Consider the following 19,195-nt stretch of genomic DNA (forward strand, 5'->3'; position numbering starts at 1 on the left):
GAATACCACATCCCATCAAAGAAGTTAAAAAATAATTCTCATTAATCTCCCCTGCACCCACTCTAAAACCTCACATCTTTCCGAAAGCGTGCCGCCCAGACTGGGCACGAGACTCCATTTGAGACCAAATCAGTGTTTTATGATTGTTCATACTCTGTGACCCAACTAAAAGCCCGGGATCCCATAAAATCATAGAATCCCTACAGTGCAGAAAGAGACCATTCGGCCCATCGAGCCTGCACCGACAAGCATCCCACCCAGGCCCTATCCCTGCAACACCACATATTTATATGCTAATCTCCCTGACACTAAGGGATAATTTAGCATAGCCAATCCACCTAACCTGCACATCTTTGGAGTGTGGGAGGAAACTGGAACACCTGGAGGAAACCCACGCAAACAAGGTAACCCCGGCCTTTGTGCCTTGTCACTCAGCCAACTTTGTATTCACGCTTTCACTGCCCCTTTTATTCCAGGGGTTTCCGCTTTGCTGGCAGGCCTGTTATGTGGCACTTTATCAAACACTTTTTGGAAGTGCATGTACACCACATCTACCACATAGAGTCATAGAGGCTTACAGCATGGAAACAACATGGAAACCAACTTGTCCATGCCGCCCTTTGTTTTAAACCCCAAAGCTAATCCCAATTGCCTGTATTTGGCCCATATCCCTCTATACCCATCTTACCCATGTAACAGTCTAAATGCTTTTTAAAAGACAAAATTGTACCCGCCTCTACTACTACCTCTGGCCATCTGTGTGAAATAATTGCCCCCCTGGACACTTTTGTATCTCTCCCCTCTCACTTTAAATCTATAGCTATACACATGTAGGCCAAATGTGGGCAATTGGGACTAGCTTAGGGGTTTAAAAAAAAGGATGGCACGGACAAGTTGGGCCATAGGGCCTGTTTCCATGCTGTAAATCTATGACTCTATTCCACTCATCAACCTACTTGCCTCACCAAAAATCTCAATCAAGTTAGTTAAACACAATTTGCCTTCACCAAATCCATGCTGGATAATCCACACTAGTATCTATGCCACCACAAAGTTTTTTTGCATTCTCCATCTTCAATGTGTATCTTAAGCCATCCACTAAACTGCTACTTCCATCATAGTGTCAATTTGTTCTGCAGAGAATAATTCATTGCTGTTTACAATGTGCTATTTATTGGGTAGCACTGTGTTTGGCACTGCTGCCTCACAACGCCAGGGACCCAGGTTTGATTCCCGGCTTGGATCACTGTTTGCGGAGACTGCATGTCCTTCCCACGTCTGTGTGGGTTTCCTCCGGGTGCCTCCGGTTTCCTCCTACAGTCTGAAAGACATGCTGATTAGGTGCATTGGCCATGCTAAATTCTCCCCTCAGTGTACCTCAACAGGCGCCGGTGTGTGACGACTAGGACATTTTCACAATAACTTCATTGCAGTGTTAATGTAAGCCTTGTTGTGACAATAATAAATAAACTTTGCTTTCTGTTTTCACTGCTTGTTTCAGTGTTAGTGCTGCCCAGGACAGCCTTATCACCCATTGCTCTGTCTGCATTGTTGTTAATACAAACTGTTTCCTGGTTACTATGCAACTTAACACAACCGCACATGTTTACATTTCCAATCAGGTAGGACTTTACAACCTTACAGAGTTATGTTTTTGCAAAGCTCTAAAGAAACTTAACTGCGTGTTTGTTAATGTAAATGACGTTCTAAATGTACGCCCTAAAATGGAAACCTAATTTCACTTGTCAATGTTTCAGTGTCTGGCTGCAGTGACTGAGTACAGCTCAAACACCCACACACAATGTCTTCTAGTCGAGGCTCGGGAAAGCAAAAGGCAAAGACACAAGCTGCGGGTCACAAATCCAACCAGGGTGTGCCAGGAAGCAAGGCAGGCAATACACCTGGAGCGAGCCAAGCTCTGGTCCCATATCAACCATCACAAGCCCAGCAGCAAAACACAATGCTTGTTCCAAAAGGTAATGTGAAAAGTACTGCTGACTTCAAGGTCCACTTTAGTTATCACTTCATGCTGGTTGCATTGGATGAATGCAAAGTCTAGGGACTGGGGCTAGACTTGCTAAAAAAAATTCAGAGGAGGTGTGCTGACACCTTGCTCTTTCAGAGGGAGTTTTGTCAAAGCCCCATAAAAAGTGCCAAAGTTGTGACAGGAGTTGGGACGTCCACCCTGGAGATTCAGAGCTGCCATCTTTAATCAAGTCCAAAACCACAGAGCAGCAGCAATAGAATCGAAGGAGGAGTTCAAACCATTGTGTTTGGAGATGGATTAGGTCATGGATTAAGTTTTATGTTTTTTTATGTTTTCTATGTTTTCTTTTGTGGTGATGAAAAACCTTTAAAAACACAATAAATGTAATAACAAATGCGTCTTTATTATAGGAAATAGAAATGTGGCCTTCTATTTTATGGCCTTTGGTGTTACTTCAGAAGTTTCACCCAATCAACCTGCCCATTCTAAAGGTGACTATCCACAGCAACACAGAACACCTTAAAGAACCGGTGTTGTCCGGAGTTTCTTGTTCTCAGTTTGTTGCTTGTGAGAATTCAAGGAGACAAAGCAAATGCACCCCAGCATTCGTCAGCTTTGGAGAGTCTTAATTTTCTTCCCCTCCATGTACTTCACGACTGACCTGCTGAGGGACCTGTGATCCCAAAGGTATCAGCAGTCTCTGAAACTTTCACCTCCTCAACTGTATTAAGTGCCTAATTGGCCACCATAAGGCCTTCCCTGGGACTAAGAATCCTGGAAGTGTAAATCCTGCTCCCCGTGAGCTCCAGGCTGTTGTGGGAAATGTACCACTAAGTCAGGCTTGAAGGTTTCAAGAATACAGTTTTATTTTAATGAAGCTTCGTGGAGAAAAGGCACTAACAAGCAGCAAACCTTCTCTCAATGAGACAATAGGAGCAGTCCATCTTTATACCCTTTACACAATAGATGGACCGGACATCTAGCCATTATCACATCATTGTAATCAAGTAAGTGATTGATTGTTAACACATTGTTATAGACAAATACAGACAGATACAGACATAAGCATGTTGACATCACATTGTTCTATGAATGGATACATTTCCTTCATCAGTGACCATCAATGGTTTTAGTTTCTGTCTATTCATATAGTAATTTACAGTCATTGGTTTTCCTGCAGTTATGTATTCCCAATCCCACCTGTAGCTAATCTCGTTATCCAACCCTATTGTCCTTATCCTAAAGAGTGCCTCAAGCCCTGGCTGGCTTCCTGCAGGATTTGATTCCTGCATGTTTAACTTTGAATAGCTGTCTGTCCTTTATGTTTTAATCTCAGGTGGCTGTCTGTACTGAAAGTCAGTGCCTGTTTAATGTCTCTTTCCCAGGTGACTGTTTATGTGCCAGGCAGCCATTTTATGTGTACCCATCTGTATATTTTTCCCACTTCAAGGCCAATAAGAGGCCTGCAGCTCTCCATAGCAAGCAGTGTCACCAGGAGCAGTGGCAGATGCCAGTAATACATACACCGAAGGCCCAGGAGGGGCCCAAGACTCAATCTTAATGGGAGCTGAATGAGGGTCATGAGCTGTGGGTCATGGAACAGAGGTGGAGTGGGGAGGGGGGGTGGGTTTGAAGGAAAGTGTAGGGGGATGGTTTCCAGCTGCGCACCCTCTTCCCAATGGTTGGTGACCAAGCACTGAGTGGCTTTGAATAAGGGACCTACCCTTCCCTTTCCTACTGCTGCGGATTGAATAGGATGAGGTCTTTAAGTGGGCATTAATCATCCACTTGAGGACCTCAATTAGCATCAGGGCAGAAGCCATCCACGAGCCTCGAGGCATATGTGAGAAAGTGGCAGTGTCCCCACCTGGCACCCTCACGTCCAATTAAGTGCCCATCAGCCTCCAAACCCGCCACCAGGGAGCATTCAATTCCGAGCATTTCCTCCTCTCTTGCCAACCTTGATTGTTTCGGACAATATAGATTTTGGCTCTTCACCTTTACTTATCAATAAAGGAAAAATAAAAATGGTTCATAATAGTAGGATGAGGGTAGGTTGGAGAATCTATCTATTGAGAGGTTTCCTGCATTTGTCTTTTACAGGATATACAGTAAAACCCATAGTCCCAGCCGAAAAGGCTGAACTCATCTCAGTCGCCAAAGCAATGCACAGAGAACAGTTTGGGACTCGGGTAAAGGAACTGTTTGATCCTGAGAGAGAGGCAGCACTGGATGCACTTCAAACAGGTGATTCTCATTCCTATTATCTGTTCCCAGGATACGGAAGATACCGGCAAGGCCACAATCGAAGCAAAGATTTCTGACTGATATATTTCAAAAATTATAAACTTCATAGACACATTCTAAATTTTTTGCACACACGGCATGAAGCAAATGTTCCCCTTCATGTGAAGATGGAAAGTCACACTGGGGCTGAAGATTTTTTTCTTCTAAGGCTTAGTTTAATATGCATATTTGGTTCGCCATGATGTGGAAATGCCAGCGTTGGACTGGGATGGGCACAGTAAGAAGTCTCACAACACCAGGTTAAAGTCCAACCTGTTGGACTTTAACCTGGTGTTGTGAGATTTCTTACTGTTTTTGGTTAGAGTAGCAGGAGGGTGACTAACGTGAACCGGAAAGAACAACTCCAACCTTGCATTTTCATAAGTGCTAATATTGCACTGTGGAAGAGAGGTATACTGTTTTTCAGTCTGTATGAGCAGGAATACCTCCATAAGACCATAAGAATTAGGCCACTCAGCCCATCGAGTCTGCTCCGCCATTCAATCATGGCTGATATTTTTATCATTCTCATTCTCCTGGCTTTTCCCAATAATTCCTGATGCCCTTATTAATCAAGAACCTATTTATCTCTGTCTTAAAGACACTCGGTGACCTGGTCTCCACAGCCTTCTGCGGCAAAGAGTTCCACAGATTCACCACTCTGGCTGAAGAAATTCCTCCTCATCTCAGTTTTAAAGAATCGTCCCTTTAGCCTGAGGTTGTGCCCTCTGGTTCTAGTTTTTCCTACCAGTGGAAACATCCTCTCCACATCCACTCTATCCAGGCCTCGCAGTATCCTGTAAGTTTCAATAAGATCCCCCCCTCATCCTCCTAAACTCCAACAAGTACAGACTCAGAGCCCTCAACCGTTCCTCATATGACAAGCTCTTCATTCCAGGGATCATTCTTGTGAATCTCCTCTGGATCCTTTCCAAGGCCAGCACATCCTTCCTTCAATATGGGGCCCTAAACTGCTCACAATATTCCAAATGGGGTCTGACCAGAGCCTTATACAGACTCAGAAGTACATCCCTGCTCTTGTATTCTAGCCCTCTCGACATGAATGCTAACATTGCATTTGCTTTCCTAACTGCCAACGGAACCTGCACACTAACCTTAAGGGAATCTTGAAGAATGATTCCCAAGTCCCTTTGTGTTTCTGATTTCCTAAGCATTTCCCCATTTAGAAAATAGTCTAATTTCCTTTCTTACATTCTCTTGGAACTTTGGTACATTTCGATCTTGCCTTAAGGCACTTTCACTGACAATAAGTGAGTTGTAGATAGTTCAGCTATTATGCTTATAACCAATTTGTGAGTGATTGTATCACTTTGATAGGGATCTATATTGGATGGAGATGTCCTGAGTACAAATGGGATTGCATCCGAGTTGGAGTAAAGTCAAAGTGCTTTTGTGGACACCTCCTCGCTGAACATGAACATTTTACTGGTATGAACCTAACTTTGTACCTAATTTGATTATTTTTGGCTGAATGTAAAAAATAAGCTGGCAGGAATGCACTGAACTCAGCTTCTTCCACTCAAGTCTAAGGATCAGCTCAACATCACTCCAGATCTCAGCACAGCAGTGGTTATTAAACCATTGACATCTCAGGTTTGGAATAGTAGTCTTTATTTATTTCACAGGAACTAGGGACAGGAAAATTAGGTTCTCAGAATCGGGGCTCATCAGCTGATGGGCCGGACACTGAAGATCTTGGTGGGATAATCATACATGGACTCTAGAAGGAACAGCTTGATTCGATAAATGAACTTTTTCCTTCTAGAATGTACTTGGTTATATTCTTATCATAATGCCTACTTGGTAGCAGCAATCACATTGACATTTTATCCCAACCACAAAGATGACAATCTCATTTTATTCCCAAACTAAATTCAGTACAATTAAACTCTGAATGTACGGACATAAGAAATAAAAGCCATTCGGCTCCTTGAAGCTGCTCCATCTTCATCAAGATAATGACTGATATTTGGCCACAGCTTCACTCTCACACTCAATCCACATTCCCCTTGATTCCCCTCGAGCCCATAGATCCAAGTCTCATATATATTTAGTGACTGAGCATTCAGAACCCTTTAAGTGAAGAAATTTCTCCTCAGTTGTAAATGGCCGACCCCTTATCCTGAGACTATTCCTTCCTAGAGCCTCTATTGGAGGAAGCAGCCTCTCTGCAGCTAACCCCAACTCCTTTTTAGTGAGGAAAGGCAAAGTCAACTCAATCTCTCCTCACAGGACATCAATCAAGATTCTAGTAGACCATCATTGCTTCACCTCTGAAGCAAGTATATTGTTACGATGTGGAGGGAGTTAATTTAAACAGCCCTGATTTCTCCTCTCGTCACCATAAACAGAAAGATGTTTTGATTTATTTCCTGCTTTTTAAGCAGTGGCGTATTTCCCAACCCCTCGGTTTTGGTATCATCCAGTTTTCTATTAATAACCCCACAGCAAACCGGAGATAGATTAAATGACAGGATTAGATTATTTGCAGACACAAAATATGGGAAGGGGTCACCATAGAAATCATAGAAACCCTACAGTACAGAAAGAGGCCATTCGGCCCATCGAGTCTGCACCGACCACAATCTCACCCAGTCCCTACCCCCATATCCCTATATATTTACCCACTAATCCCTCTAACCTACACACCTCAGGACACTAAGGGCAATTTTTAGCATGGCCAATCAACCTAACCCGCACATCTTTGGACTGTGGGAGGAAACCGGAGCACCCAGAGGAAACCCACGCAGACACGAGGAGAATGTGCAAACTCCACACAGACAGTGACCCAAGCCGGGAATCGAACCCAGGTCCCTGGAGCTGTGAAGCTGCAGTGCTAACCACTGTGCTACCGTGCTGCCCACTGGGCACTCATACAATAGAGAGAGAAAGATTTACAGGGAAAAGAAAAAATAATGATTGTTTCAGATGAGTCCAGAGTCCAGAATCAAATGTCCATAAAATATTCTTTCACAGAGTGTAGCAGGCTGAAAGCTAATGATGTATCCACTTTTCCACTGGAGTTGCCTTCACATGAGGTGATGGGCATGCAGAGGTGAATCAGTCTTGTAGGTGATGGTCCAGAAGTTCCAGTAGAAACAGTATAGATTTCCCCCGTAAATCTTTCTCTCTCTATCCCGCTTCTGCTGTATGAATGCTCAGGGGGATACGTGGTGACCCCCCTCCCGTATTTTGTGTCTACAAATAATCTAATCCTTTGATTTCATCCTATCTCCGGTTTGCTGTGGGGTTATTAATAGAAAACTGGATCACAATATAGATGGTGCCATGTATTCAAAAAGGGCACAGCCCCTTTGCTGTGCTGCTGTTTGTAGATGGTATAATGGCAGACTGAGTTTTGCAGTATCGCAAGGCAATATAACTGGCTCCACCCATTCGGCTACTCCCATTTCTCCACAGTACGTTTGGCAAAGGGTGTGTATCCCTATCTGGATTCCCAAGATGGTTAAATGTTCCAAGTTTCGTCGCTCTCCATTGTAATTCCTCCTCTGTCTCAACCCCTAAGGGACCCACATTTATTTTTGCAAATCTTCCTTTTTATGTACCAGTAGAAGCTCTTGCAAAGTTAGAGATCATCATAGAATCCCTACAGTGCAGAAGGAGGCCATTCGGCCCAACAACAATCCCACCCAGGCCCTATCCCTGTAACCCCACATATTTACCCCGCTAATCCCTCTAACCTACGCGTCTCGGGACACTAAAGGGCAATTTAGCATGGCCAGTAAACCTAACCCGCACATCTTTGGAATGTGGGGGGAAACCGGAGCACCCGGAGGAAACCCACGCAGACACAGGGAGAATGTTCAAACTCCACACAGAGAGTAACCTAAGCCGGGAATCGAACCCAGGTCCCTGGAGCTGTCAGGCAACATTGCTAACCACTGTGCCACCATGCCGCCTGTGGTGAACCATCGTTGGTTCCCACTAGGTAGTACTGAGCCAGGGTCTGGCCAGTACTACGAGTCTGTATATATGTTGCTGTTGGGGTTAGGGTTGGGTTGTTCTACTTGTTACTGTTGGGGTTAGGGTTGGGCTGTTCTACCTGTATTATAGTTATTATGGTACATCCCAGTCGGGCTCCGCCTCCTGGGAGAGGTATAAAGGTCACTGCTCTGTCTGGGACCCCTCAGTCTGGGATCGTGTACTATATATGGTAGCTTCGTTGTAATAGTAAATAAAAGCCTTTATTTCCTTGAGCATCTCAAGCCTCGTGAGTAATATCGCGCATCACCGCCCCATTGATATTTCTCGCTGGTTCACTCATATTCTACTTTCTTTCGTTTTGGGTGGGATTTTACGGCCTTGCTCATCCTGAAACCATAAAATCCCACCCGAGGTCAATGGACCTTCCTATGCTCCACCCCTCGCCCACTCCAATTCCTGTGGTGGGCGGGCCGGTAAAATTCTAGCTTTTACCAATTTCTTTTTAGCCTTAGTTGGTTTTTAAAACTATTCCAATCTTCAGGTTTTTCGACTGTCTTATCTTTTAATCAAATTTCCTGATCTACTTTACCTAACACGTCCCTCATCACTGTGTAATTGGTTTCACTTAAGTTCAAATTTCAAATTTTAAGTATGTGGCCACAGAACTTGGTGTGAAATTCTATCACTCTTACCCAGAGGATCTCTTATTATGAGATTACAAATTAACCCTTTCTCATTACACATAACAACATCTAAAATACTGTGTTTGAAAAAAAAATTGTCTCACTTAGCAGGCAAGTTTGAAGAATATCAGTGTATCTAATAAATGTTGCAGACTGAATTCTGCTAATAATTTGTTCCAAGATCATGGAGATAAAAATATTTCACATCTATCTTTTACTTTTACATAATTTTAGAGATTCTAGAAAATATCATTGATTACCACTGTGTTTGTGGATTAGAAACATAGAAACATAGAAGAGAGGAACAGGAGGAGGCCATTTGGCCCTTCGAGCCTGCTCCGCATTCATTACGATCATGGCTGATCGTCCAACTCAGTAGCCTAATCCTGCTTTCTCCCCATAACCTTTAATCCCATTCACCCCAAGTGCTATATTCAGCCGCCTCTTGAATACATTCAATGTTTTGGCATCAACTACTTCCTGTGGTAATGAATTCCACAGGCTCACCACCCTTTGGGTGAAGAAATATCTCATCACCTCCATCCTAAATGGTCTACCCCTCAGACTGTGACCCCTGGTTCCGGACTCCCACATCATCGGGAACATCCTCCCTGCATCTACCCTGTCTAGTCCTGTTAGAATTTTATAAATCTCTATGAGATTCTCCCTTATTCATCTGAACTCCAGCGAAAACAACCTTAACCTAGTCAATCTCTCCTCATACAACAGTCTCACCATCCCTGGAATCAGCCTGGTAAACCTTCGCTGCACTCCCTCGAGAGCAAGAACATCCTTCCTCAGAAAAGGAGACCAAAACTGCACACAATATTCTAAGTGTGGTCTCACCAAGGCCCTGTATAATTGCAACAACACATCCCGGCTCCTGTATTCAAAACCTCTCACAATGAAGGCCAACATACCATTTGCCTTCTTTACCGCCTGCTGCACCTGCATGCTTACCTTCAGTGACTGTTGCACAAGGACACCCAGGACCCGCTGCACACTCCCCTCTCCCAATTTACAGCCATTCAGGTAGTAATCTGCCTTTTTGTTTTTGCTTCCAAAGTGAATAACCTCACACTGATCCAAATTATACTGCATCTGCCATTGATTTGCCCACTCACCCAACCTGTCCAGATCATTCTGAAGGATCTCTGCATCCTCATCACAGTTCACCCTTCCACCCAACTTGGTATCATCTGTAAACTTTGAGATGTTACATTTTGTTCCCTCGTCCAAATCATTAATATATATTTTGAACAGTTGCAGCCCCAGCACCGATCCCTGTGACACCCCACTAGTTACTGCCTGCCAATTTGAAAAGCACCAATTAATTCCTACTCTTTGTTTCCTCTCTGCCAACCAGTTTTCCATCCATCTCAATACACTTCCCCCAATCCCATGCTCTTTAAACTTGCATGATAATCTCTTATGTGGGACTTTGTCAAACGCTTTCTGAAAGTCCAAATATACCACATCGACTGGCTCCTCCTTGTCAACTCTACTGCTTGCAACTTCAAAGAATTCCAACAGATTTGTCAAACATGATTTCCCCTTCATAAATCCATGCTGACTCTGTCTGATCCTGCCACTGCTTTCTAAATGCTCCACTATAAAGTCCTTGAAAATGGGCGGCACGGTAGCACAGTGGTTAGCACTACTGCTTCACAGCTCCAGGGACCTGAGTTCGATTCCCAGCTTGGGTCATTGTCTGTGTGGAGTTTGCACATTCTCCTCGTGTCTGCGTGGGTTTCCTCCGGGTGCTCCGGTTTCCTCCCACAGTCCAAAGATGTGCGGGTTAGGTTGATTGGCCATGCTAAAATTGCCCCTTAGTGTCCTGGGATGCGTAGATTAGAGGGATTAGCGGGTAAAATATGTAGGGATATGGGGGTAGGGCCTGGGTGGGATTGTGGTCAGTGCAGACTCGATGGGCCGAATGGCCTCTTTCTGTACTGTAGGGATTCTATGATTTCTATGAAAATGGATTTGAGAATTTTCCCCCACCAATGTTAGGTTTACTGGTCTATAATTCCCTGCTTTCTCTCTGCCTCCCTTTTTGAATTTTGGAGTGACATTAGCTACCTTCCAATCTGCAGGGACTGTTCCAAAGTCTATAGAATCCTGGAAGATGACCACCAATGCATCTATATTTCTAGAGCCACTTGCTTAAGTACTCTGGGATGTAGATTATCACGTCCTGGGGAAGCCTATGGAGAAAATAAAGGAAAAATCCATGTCTAAAAGCTTTTATTAAGAATGTCATTTTTTTCTGTGACTTTACGACGTGGGTTTCCTCTGGGTGCAGCAGTTTCCTGCCACAGTCCAAAAGTGTGCAGGTTAGGTGAGTTGGCCATGCTAAATGTTCCCTCAGTGTACCCGAACAGGCGCCGGAATGTGGCGACTAGTGGATTTTCACAGTAACTTCATTGCAGTGTTAATGTAAACCTACTTGTGACTAATAAATAAACTTTAAACTTTAACTTTAAAGATCTTGAATGGTATTGACAAGGTGGAGATGGAAAGGATGTTTCCTCTTGTGGGTGAGTCCAGAACTAGGGGACACAGTTATAAGATTAGGAGTCGCCCTTTTAGGACAGAGAAGAGAATTGTTTTCTCTCAGGTTGTGTGACTTTGGAACTTTCTGCCTCTGAAGGTGGTAGAGGCGAGGTAATTGAATGTTTTAAATCCGGAAGTAGATAGGTACTTGTCAGGCAAAGGAATCAAAAGTTATCGGGTAGATGGGAATGTGGAACTCGAAACACAAACAGATTAGCCATGATCTTATTGAATGGCAGAGCATCCTTGAGGGGCCGAATGGCCTACTTCTGCTCCTATTTTGTATGTTCGTATGCTGTTCCCTGTCTTTTCAATCAAGCTTTTGATCATCTAACCTAATACCTCCTTGTGTGGGTCAACGTCACATGCTGTTTGAAAATGCTCGTGTGAAGTATCTTGGGATATTTTATTATGTTAAAGGTGCTATATAAGTATAAGTTGTTGTTGTTGTTCAACAAGCGTACAAGTTGGAGAATCAGGCGCACAAATCAGCCTGCCCAATTCTTCTGGCCACGACTGGGAAATCAGGAGAACTGCAAAATGAATGCACTGCCTGCAGTGCTCAGTTTTCTGAGTAGCACACTGGCTGCATTAGGCTGCACCATCAGTGAAACTTTGGGGTGAATCTATATGGTCTCCTGTGGTTTTGTTGAATTGACTAATGCTGTTTATTTTGTTGCTGCAGGTACGAGTGTTCGGGTGCCCTGTGTGGTGGCTGGCTGTCAGTGCAAAGCTTACACCTTCATCCCTTCCCGCCCTGAAGATGTGGGTGAATTCTGGCTGAGAAAACGAAGTAACTTTGACCCGAGCACCTGGAGAGCTAAATGTCGTTGCAAACATAACCACGAAGATCATAATGTTGGTGGAGGCCATAGTTGCAAGGCTGGTGGTAGGTCAGCAGGCTTGGTATCATCTTCGTCCATGTTGATTTATACTTCTGTGATGTTGGGGGCTCAGGAGAAGCTGAGATGGATCTTCCACTCGGTACTTCTGGCTGAAGATTGTTGCTAATGTTTCTGCCTTGCCTATGCATTGATGTGCTGAGCTCCCTCATGATTGAGAATGAAGATATTTGTGGAGCCTCCTCCTCCAGTAACTTGTTTAAGTGGCAGGACTGCAGAGCTTCGTTCTCATCTGTTTGTTGTGGAATTGCTTAGTACTGTCTATCACATACTGCTTATAGAAGCATAGAAATATTGAAAATAGGTGCAGGGATAGGCCATTTGGCCCTTCGAGCCTGCACCACCATTCAATATGATCATAGCTGATCATGCACTTTCAGTATCCCACTCCCACTTGCTCTCCATACCCCTTGATCCCTTTAATCACAAAGGCCACGTCCAGCTCCCTTTTGAACATATCTAACGAACTGGCCCCAATAGCTTTCTGTGGTAGAGAATTCCACAGGTTCACAACTCCCTGAGTGAAGAAGTTCTTCCTCACCTTAGTGCTGTTTAGCATGCAAGTAGTCCTTTGTTGTAGCTTCAGCAGGTTTACAACACATTTTTAGGTATGCCTGGGGCTGCTCCTGGCATGCCCTCCTGCATTCTTCATTGAACCAGGGTCAATTGTAGAGTGGGAGGTATGCCAGGTAAGAGGTTACAGATTGTGGTTGAATGTGGTTCTACTGCTGATGGCCCACAGTGCCTCATGGATGCCTATTTTTGTGTTGTTTTGTCTGTTTGAAATCTATCCTGTTTAGCACAGTGTTCATGTCACACAACACAATGGAGGTTACACTCAATGTGAAGACAGCACTTGTCTCCACAAGGACTGTGCGGTGATCACTCTTACCAATGCTGTAATGGACAGGTATATTTGTGATAGATGGATAGCTGAGGATGGGGTCAAATAGGTTTTAACCTTTTGTTGGTTCTCTTCCACCTGCCACAGGCCCAATCTAGCAGCTATGCTCTTTAGGACTTAAACAGCTCGGTCAGTAGTGCTGCTGAGCCACTCTTGGTGATGGAAATTGAAGCTCTCCACACAAAGTACATTCTGCACCCTTGCCACCCTCAGTGCTTCCTCCAAGTGGTGTTTAACATGGAGGAGTACTGATTCATCAGCTGAGGGGGATGGTAGTGGTAATCAACAGGAGGTTTTCTTGCCCACGTTTAGCCTGATGCAATGAGACTTCATAGGGTCCGGAGTCAATGTTGAGGACTCCCCGGTTCAATCCTTCCTGATTGTGTACCACTGTGCTATCACCACAGGTGGGTCTGTCTTGCCAGTGGGACAGGACCTACACAGGGATGGTGATGGTGGCTTCTTGGACATTGGCTCGAATGGGCTCAATGCTGCTGTGTTTTTTTCATAATTCACTAAACCTACAGAATATAATGTAGTTACTTCATAGTTAATAATTTTAGTGCGGAGAGGTACTCCTCTCCCATGACCTCTGTATTTCTATATAATTCCATCAACCTCTTCTTGTCTTTCTAACACTTTAGAATCTTTCTCTCCATCACATAGTCACCGAATGTTGTCCCAGCCAAAACTCTATTTTCTTCCACTGCTGTCTCCCTCTGTCCTCATGTATCCTTTCTTTCATTTGGTATTCTTTCCCTGTTTCATTCTTCACATTCTCTGACCATACAACAGTCTAATTGTGCATGATGCTGAGAAAAACAAACTTAGAGAGCACACAACTGGAATGTTTTAACAGGTTTAATACAGAAGTTCTGTAATCATAATTAGAAGATCTTGGACGTACACCATTTTGTGAAATTGCTCCTGTGTTTGGAAAGGTCCTGGGTTCTCAGGGGAGTTAGTGTCTATCACAGTAACATGTTGCAAACAGTACAGAACTTGCAATTCTTAAAAAACAGCTGTTTTTGTTCTCGTATCAGCTGTTAATTCCTTTCAAAACTCGATGATCGACACATGCTAAAGATTATAATCCCTAAAAAATAAATTCTGCAATATTATAACCTCATTTCACACAGCTTAGTTCAATGGAAATCAGTGGAGTATGAGAAATGAAGAATATCTTCCGACAGCATAGGAAAAGACATTTGAGTGACCTGCAACAATGATCTCCAAACATCATACAATAACACAAGTATAAATATGGCATTGTGGGCCAAATCGCAGCACATGGATTACAGCGATTCAGGAAGGCAGCTCACCACCATCTTCTCCAGGGCAACGAGGGATGGGCAATAAATGCTGGCCTAGCCAATGACGCAAATTCCCACAAATGAATAAAAAAAACTCCAGCAAGTTTTGGCAGAAAAATAACTGCCAGAATAGGTCATAGTGGTTAAACTGGATTAATATTATTTTAAACCAATATTATTTGAAACCAATATTATTTTAAATCTATGTGCTCTTTTAACAGGTTGTTCTTGCCCAGCTTTTGATTCCAATTTCCTCTGTGCAGCCTGTGATAAACATTGGGAGCAACATCAAACATTCTTTGAAACAGAAGCACATAGAAAAGAAGCTGGCCTCCCATACGGTACGGAGGTGTCACTAAAGTTGCCCTTGTTTGTTAATGTTTTCAGATATTACAGAGTATCAGTTTAAATTGACTGAAGACTGTTCAGTCTGAGAGGACGGGCTATAAAATGAATGGGAACGTGAATCAGTGTAGAACCAGAATGAAAACAATGGGGGTGATTTTCAGCCCGCGCTCGCTGTCAGAGAGAACGGCGACACGGGCAGAAAATCTGGAGAGAATCGCAATTTTCCCTGCCCCTCGCCAGTGACGTCACAAGATGCACGCCCACAATGGGCGAGACCTCATTTTATTGGATTTGAGTGTCTGCGTGGGTTTCCTCCGGGTGCTCCGGTTTCCTCCCAGTCCAAAGATGTGCTGGTTGGTGTCGTGGCCAGGCTAAATCCTCCTTCAATCTACTGAACAAGCGCCGGAGTGTGGCGACTAGGGGATTTTCACAGTATCTTCATGGCAGTGTTAATGTAAACCTACTTGTGACTAACAAATAAATAAACTTTAATTTGAATGTTAAATATTCATGTTGCTGTAAATTCCAGAGTGATGAAATTAAAGTTTTTGTGACACTATAGATCACAGCAAATGAGTCGACTTTTGAAGCTTCCAAAAATCCTTTAGAAACAAGGGTTGACTTAAATAACAAGAATGAAATATGAAGTCCTTATATTGGTGTGCATTGTGCCATTTTGAAATAAGTGTAAAAATAACACCTGTAGTTCATACTGGATTAACGTTGCACAGTTTATTGAATTAATTAATAGAACAAAAATACCTTTGACTACAATTAGAATTCATTAAAAATGTTAAATTTATTGTCTTCAGCATCCAACAGAAAGAGCGCATCAATGTTTTTCTGAGTCACTTGGGCTATGGCACCATCGTGAGGATCCCATTCTGGATCAGGCTTTCATAACAAATCATCTTCCTCTCCATCCATCGAATTGGATATTGTGGATCTTTTAAATGATCTGATGTCATGTGATGCTCTAACAGCACCCGACAATTTTCATTGACACTGAATTCCTTCACTAAAGTGCAGTTATTTGATAAGTGAGCAAATGTTACGACTTTTAGCTTGAAAGCAGCTGCATATTTCATTCATTTTACTGGCGCACCCATTTCCAGTTGTCATTCACCACGCCAGGTACAGTCTGCGTTGTGTGGACATGTCTTAAACTCCTACTCTTCTTCTTTGCAACACTTGCTTTATCTCATACATTGACTTATAAAATAAAGCCAGTAAAACATGCATTTCTGGGTGAAAAGTTGAGGCCGGCTAATGTGAGTGTAAGATTCCCTATCTGAAAAACAGAGTTGATTTATACAGTGAGTACATACAAAACCATGATTTTTGGCACTGTAAAAATGGGGTTTTATACGCTGGGTTGATTTATACACCGCAAGTTATGGTAATTCAGGGGAATGACACACTTGACTGAGGCAAATTGTTTGCAGAGGCTAAGGTTTGCTTACAGGGGTGTCAGTTAAACATTAAAAATGAAAAAGGAAAACCAGGAAGAATATTTGGAAGACCTATGATAGACCAACATGCTTTTGGAGAGAGTGAGGACTATGGGAAGGTAAAATTGAAAGTCCATCCATAAGGAATGATATGGGGTGGGATTTTCCAGCCCTTCCTGCTGGCAGGATCTTCCGGTCCCGCTGAAGACCATCACTTCCCCCCCACTCCTTCACAACTCCATGATGTAGAAAATAGGCTATAGAAATTAGCGGGACCTGAAAACACACCGTGGGAGGGCAGTGGGAGACCACAGGGTGGAAAATCCCGCTGAATTATTATTCTGGTATAAGTCAAGTTCAGGATTGGTCCCAGGAAGCAATAATTCAGTTCAAGAGTGGCTCATTCTGCAATGCTCTTCCAAGAGGCCCAGTGGAGGTATGGACTCATCCAGTGGCAAAACCTTATTCCATTCTATGGCCTAGGAATGATGCTGCAGAGTATTGCACAGTGAAGCAGACTCAAGGGGCTGAATGGCCTACTCCTGCTCTTACTTGTTATGTTCTTCTGTTGTGTTTGTACAGCGACACACCACAGTTTAATTACAAAATATATATTTCCCTCTGATGTTTTGTTTCCTGCTGTCACCTAGAACATTAATTAGCAAGAGTAGCAGCTTGCTTACATGATACATTTGGTGTAATTTTACGATCCGTGCTGTCAACAGAGAGCCACGCCCATCAGCAGTGCAGGTTGTAAATGTGGATGTCAAAAGCCTACAACTTCCCAACCATTCAATTGAATGATCATAAACATTTGGTTCAGTAGGCACACAAATTTCCAGTTTACACTGGCAGTATGTGAGGATTCCTGCCGCAGGCATGGACTCATAAAATTATCCTTAATATGTTGGTGTCCCCTAATTTTATTTTCTTGTTGGACTGGTTTCAGGTGAAGCTTACTTGCCCTTTGCAGAAATGCCCAACTTGCGGAATGCAGTCCTGTCAGGGAGGGAGGAGGATGATTCTGCATACCAAGCCATCACTGGTGGTACTGGATCCTATTCACGTCTAGGGCCTTCTTCCAGCTCAGCCAGACCTGCTTTGCCACCAGATAACAGACCAAAAGGATTCTGAGCAATCTGTAATAAGCAATTAGAGATATCACTGTCTGAATAAATTTCACATCCTCAATTTTGTCTGGTTTTGTTCAAGATCCATATCGTCCATAACTCGGTTTTTAAAAGAAAGCTGATAACAAGTATGAGAGTAAGCATGACAGATATTTGAAAAGTTGCTACCAAATTAGAAACTGAAAAGCAGGCTGACCTTTCTACCTTACAACATGTGCAGCTGCAAAGTATGAGTGAGCAGGGACACATTGTTGAATGTAGTTCACAAGATAGCTGCAGATAAGAATGGTTATTTGACCAAACTTACTTTATCCATCTAGAAAGATCCAAATACCCTCCTGTTGTAGCATGTAACAGTTTCTTAAATGGTTCCAAGGTTTTTGTCTACACTGCTTTATATGAAGGACTATAACATGTACTGATTAGTATTTGGGAGGGAGAATATTACCTTACATCAAAATTTAACTTTTACCAGCTTGAACCGATGAACCCCCTGTCCTGTTCACACAATTTTATTTAGAGTAACGTTGGTTGGTTCCTGTATATCCAACAATATATTCTTCTCACTGAAACCTTGAGTAACAAAATCGTACCTGAGGAAGGCCGGTTTCTAACTCGATCAAAGCTTTGGCCAAAGCCAGGGACCCGGGTTCAATTCCAGCCTCAGGTCACTGTCTGTGTGGAGTTTGGGTGGGATTGTGGTCGGTGCAGACTCGATGGGCCAAATTGTCCTCCCTTTGCACTGTAGGATTCAATGATTCTATGAATTATGGGAATTAAACAACTGGCATTAGGTAAATACTATTCAGATGAAAACAAATAGATGTCCTATTGTTAAGGCTTTACCCCCCCCCCCCCTTTTCTTCTGCAAATGGCTTGATGACAGTTTTGGTCATTATTTTCTCCCTGACATGCAGAAACATTCTGATATGTTTGATATATATTATATATATATAAATATAATATATATATATATATATAGTCCACCTGTTAGCCTGCCATGCAGTGTACATCCTCTTCTCCTGTTGGAGTCCAGAGAGCTTAGGTGCTAGGATGCAGGGCCAAAGCTGGCTCAGCTCCAACTAATAATCCAAATCATGCTAAAATTCCTTCCTGAAGAACGCAAAGATCTCATCAATTCAAAGGATCTTTGCCCTTTGTGCAGGCTAGTCTCCAGATTTATTTACAAATAAATTGATTCAATTACTTCCCTTCTCAAAAGACCTTTTTCATGATTACTGGTGACATGCCACTTGTGAGAACTGAAATAGCCATCTAACCGTGGTGAGATTATAAAATCTAGAGATGCGGGCACAATACAAAACAGCACAGTACTTGCCTGAGAAGACAGAAAGCGATCTATTCTTTTCAGCCACTAGTATAGCAAATGCTGCCTACAGTTTTTCTTGCTTCCTGGGAACAGAGCAGTTCTTCAATGAAACAGATTAACCCTCTTGTTCCTTGGCACCCTGAATATGGTAACGAGGAGTAATGTTTCAAAAAAAGGGGGATGGATTTCCATTTAGGGTACAATTAGTAATCTGGGCACAAGCTTCCCCGGAAGTTGTGCTAATTTTCCAAAGTGAAATTACAGTTCAAGTTTCCATTGATACTCAATTGCATAACCACAAATATGATCAGATAGCATTTCAAAATGTAACTTTATTGT

At 43.0% G+C, this 19,195-nt stretch overlaps 1 protein-coding gene across 1 annotated transcript; it reads left to right on the forward strand.

Moving 5' to 3' along the window:
* The first annotated feature begins 1,767 nt into the window (after positions 1 to 1,767).
* On the forward strand, positions 1,768 to 17,530 carry LOC144511855 (protein FAM221B-like). Its single transcript, XM_078242284.1, has 6 exons — positions 1,768 to 1,976; positions 4,091 to 4,234; positions 5,612 to 5,722; positions 12,164 to 12,367; positions 14,819 to 14,938; positions 17,346 to 17,530. Exons 1-6 carry the CDS (start codon positions 1,802 to 1,804, stop codon positions 17,528 to 17,530), a joined length of 939 nt encoding a protein of 312 aa, XP_078098410.1. The 5' UTR covers positions 1,768 to 1,801.
* Positions 17,531 to 19,195: the final 1,665 nt, after the last annotated feature.

This window comes from Mustelus asterias, chromosome 1, assembly GCF_964213995.1.
Source record: "Mustelus asterias chromosome 1, sMusAst1.hap1.1, whole genome shotgun sequence".
NCBI classification, from domain to species: Eukaryota; Metazoa; Chordata; class Chondrichthyes; order Carcharhiniformes; family Triakidae; genus Mustelus; species Mustelus asterias.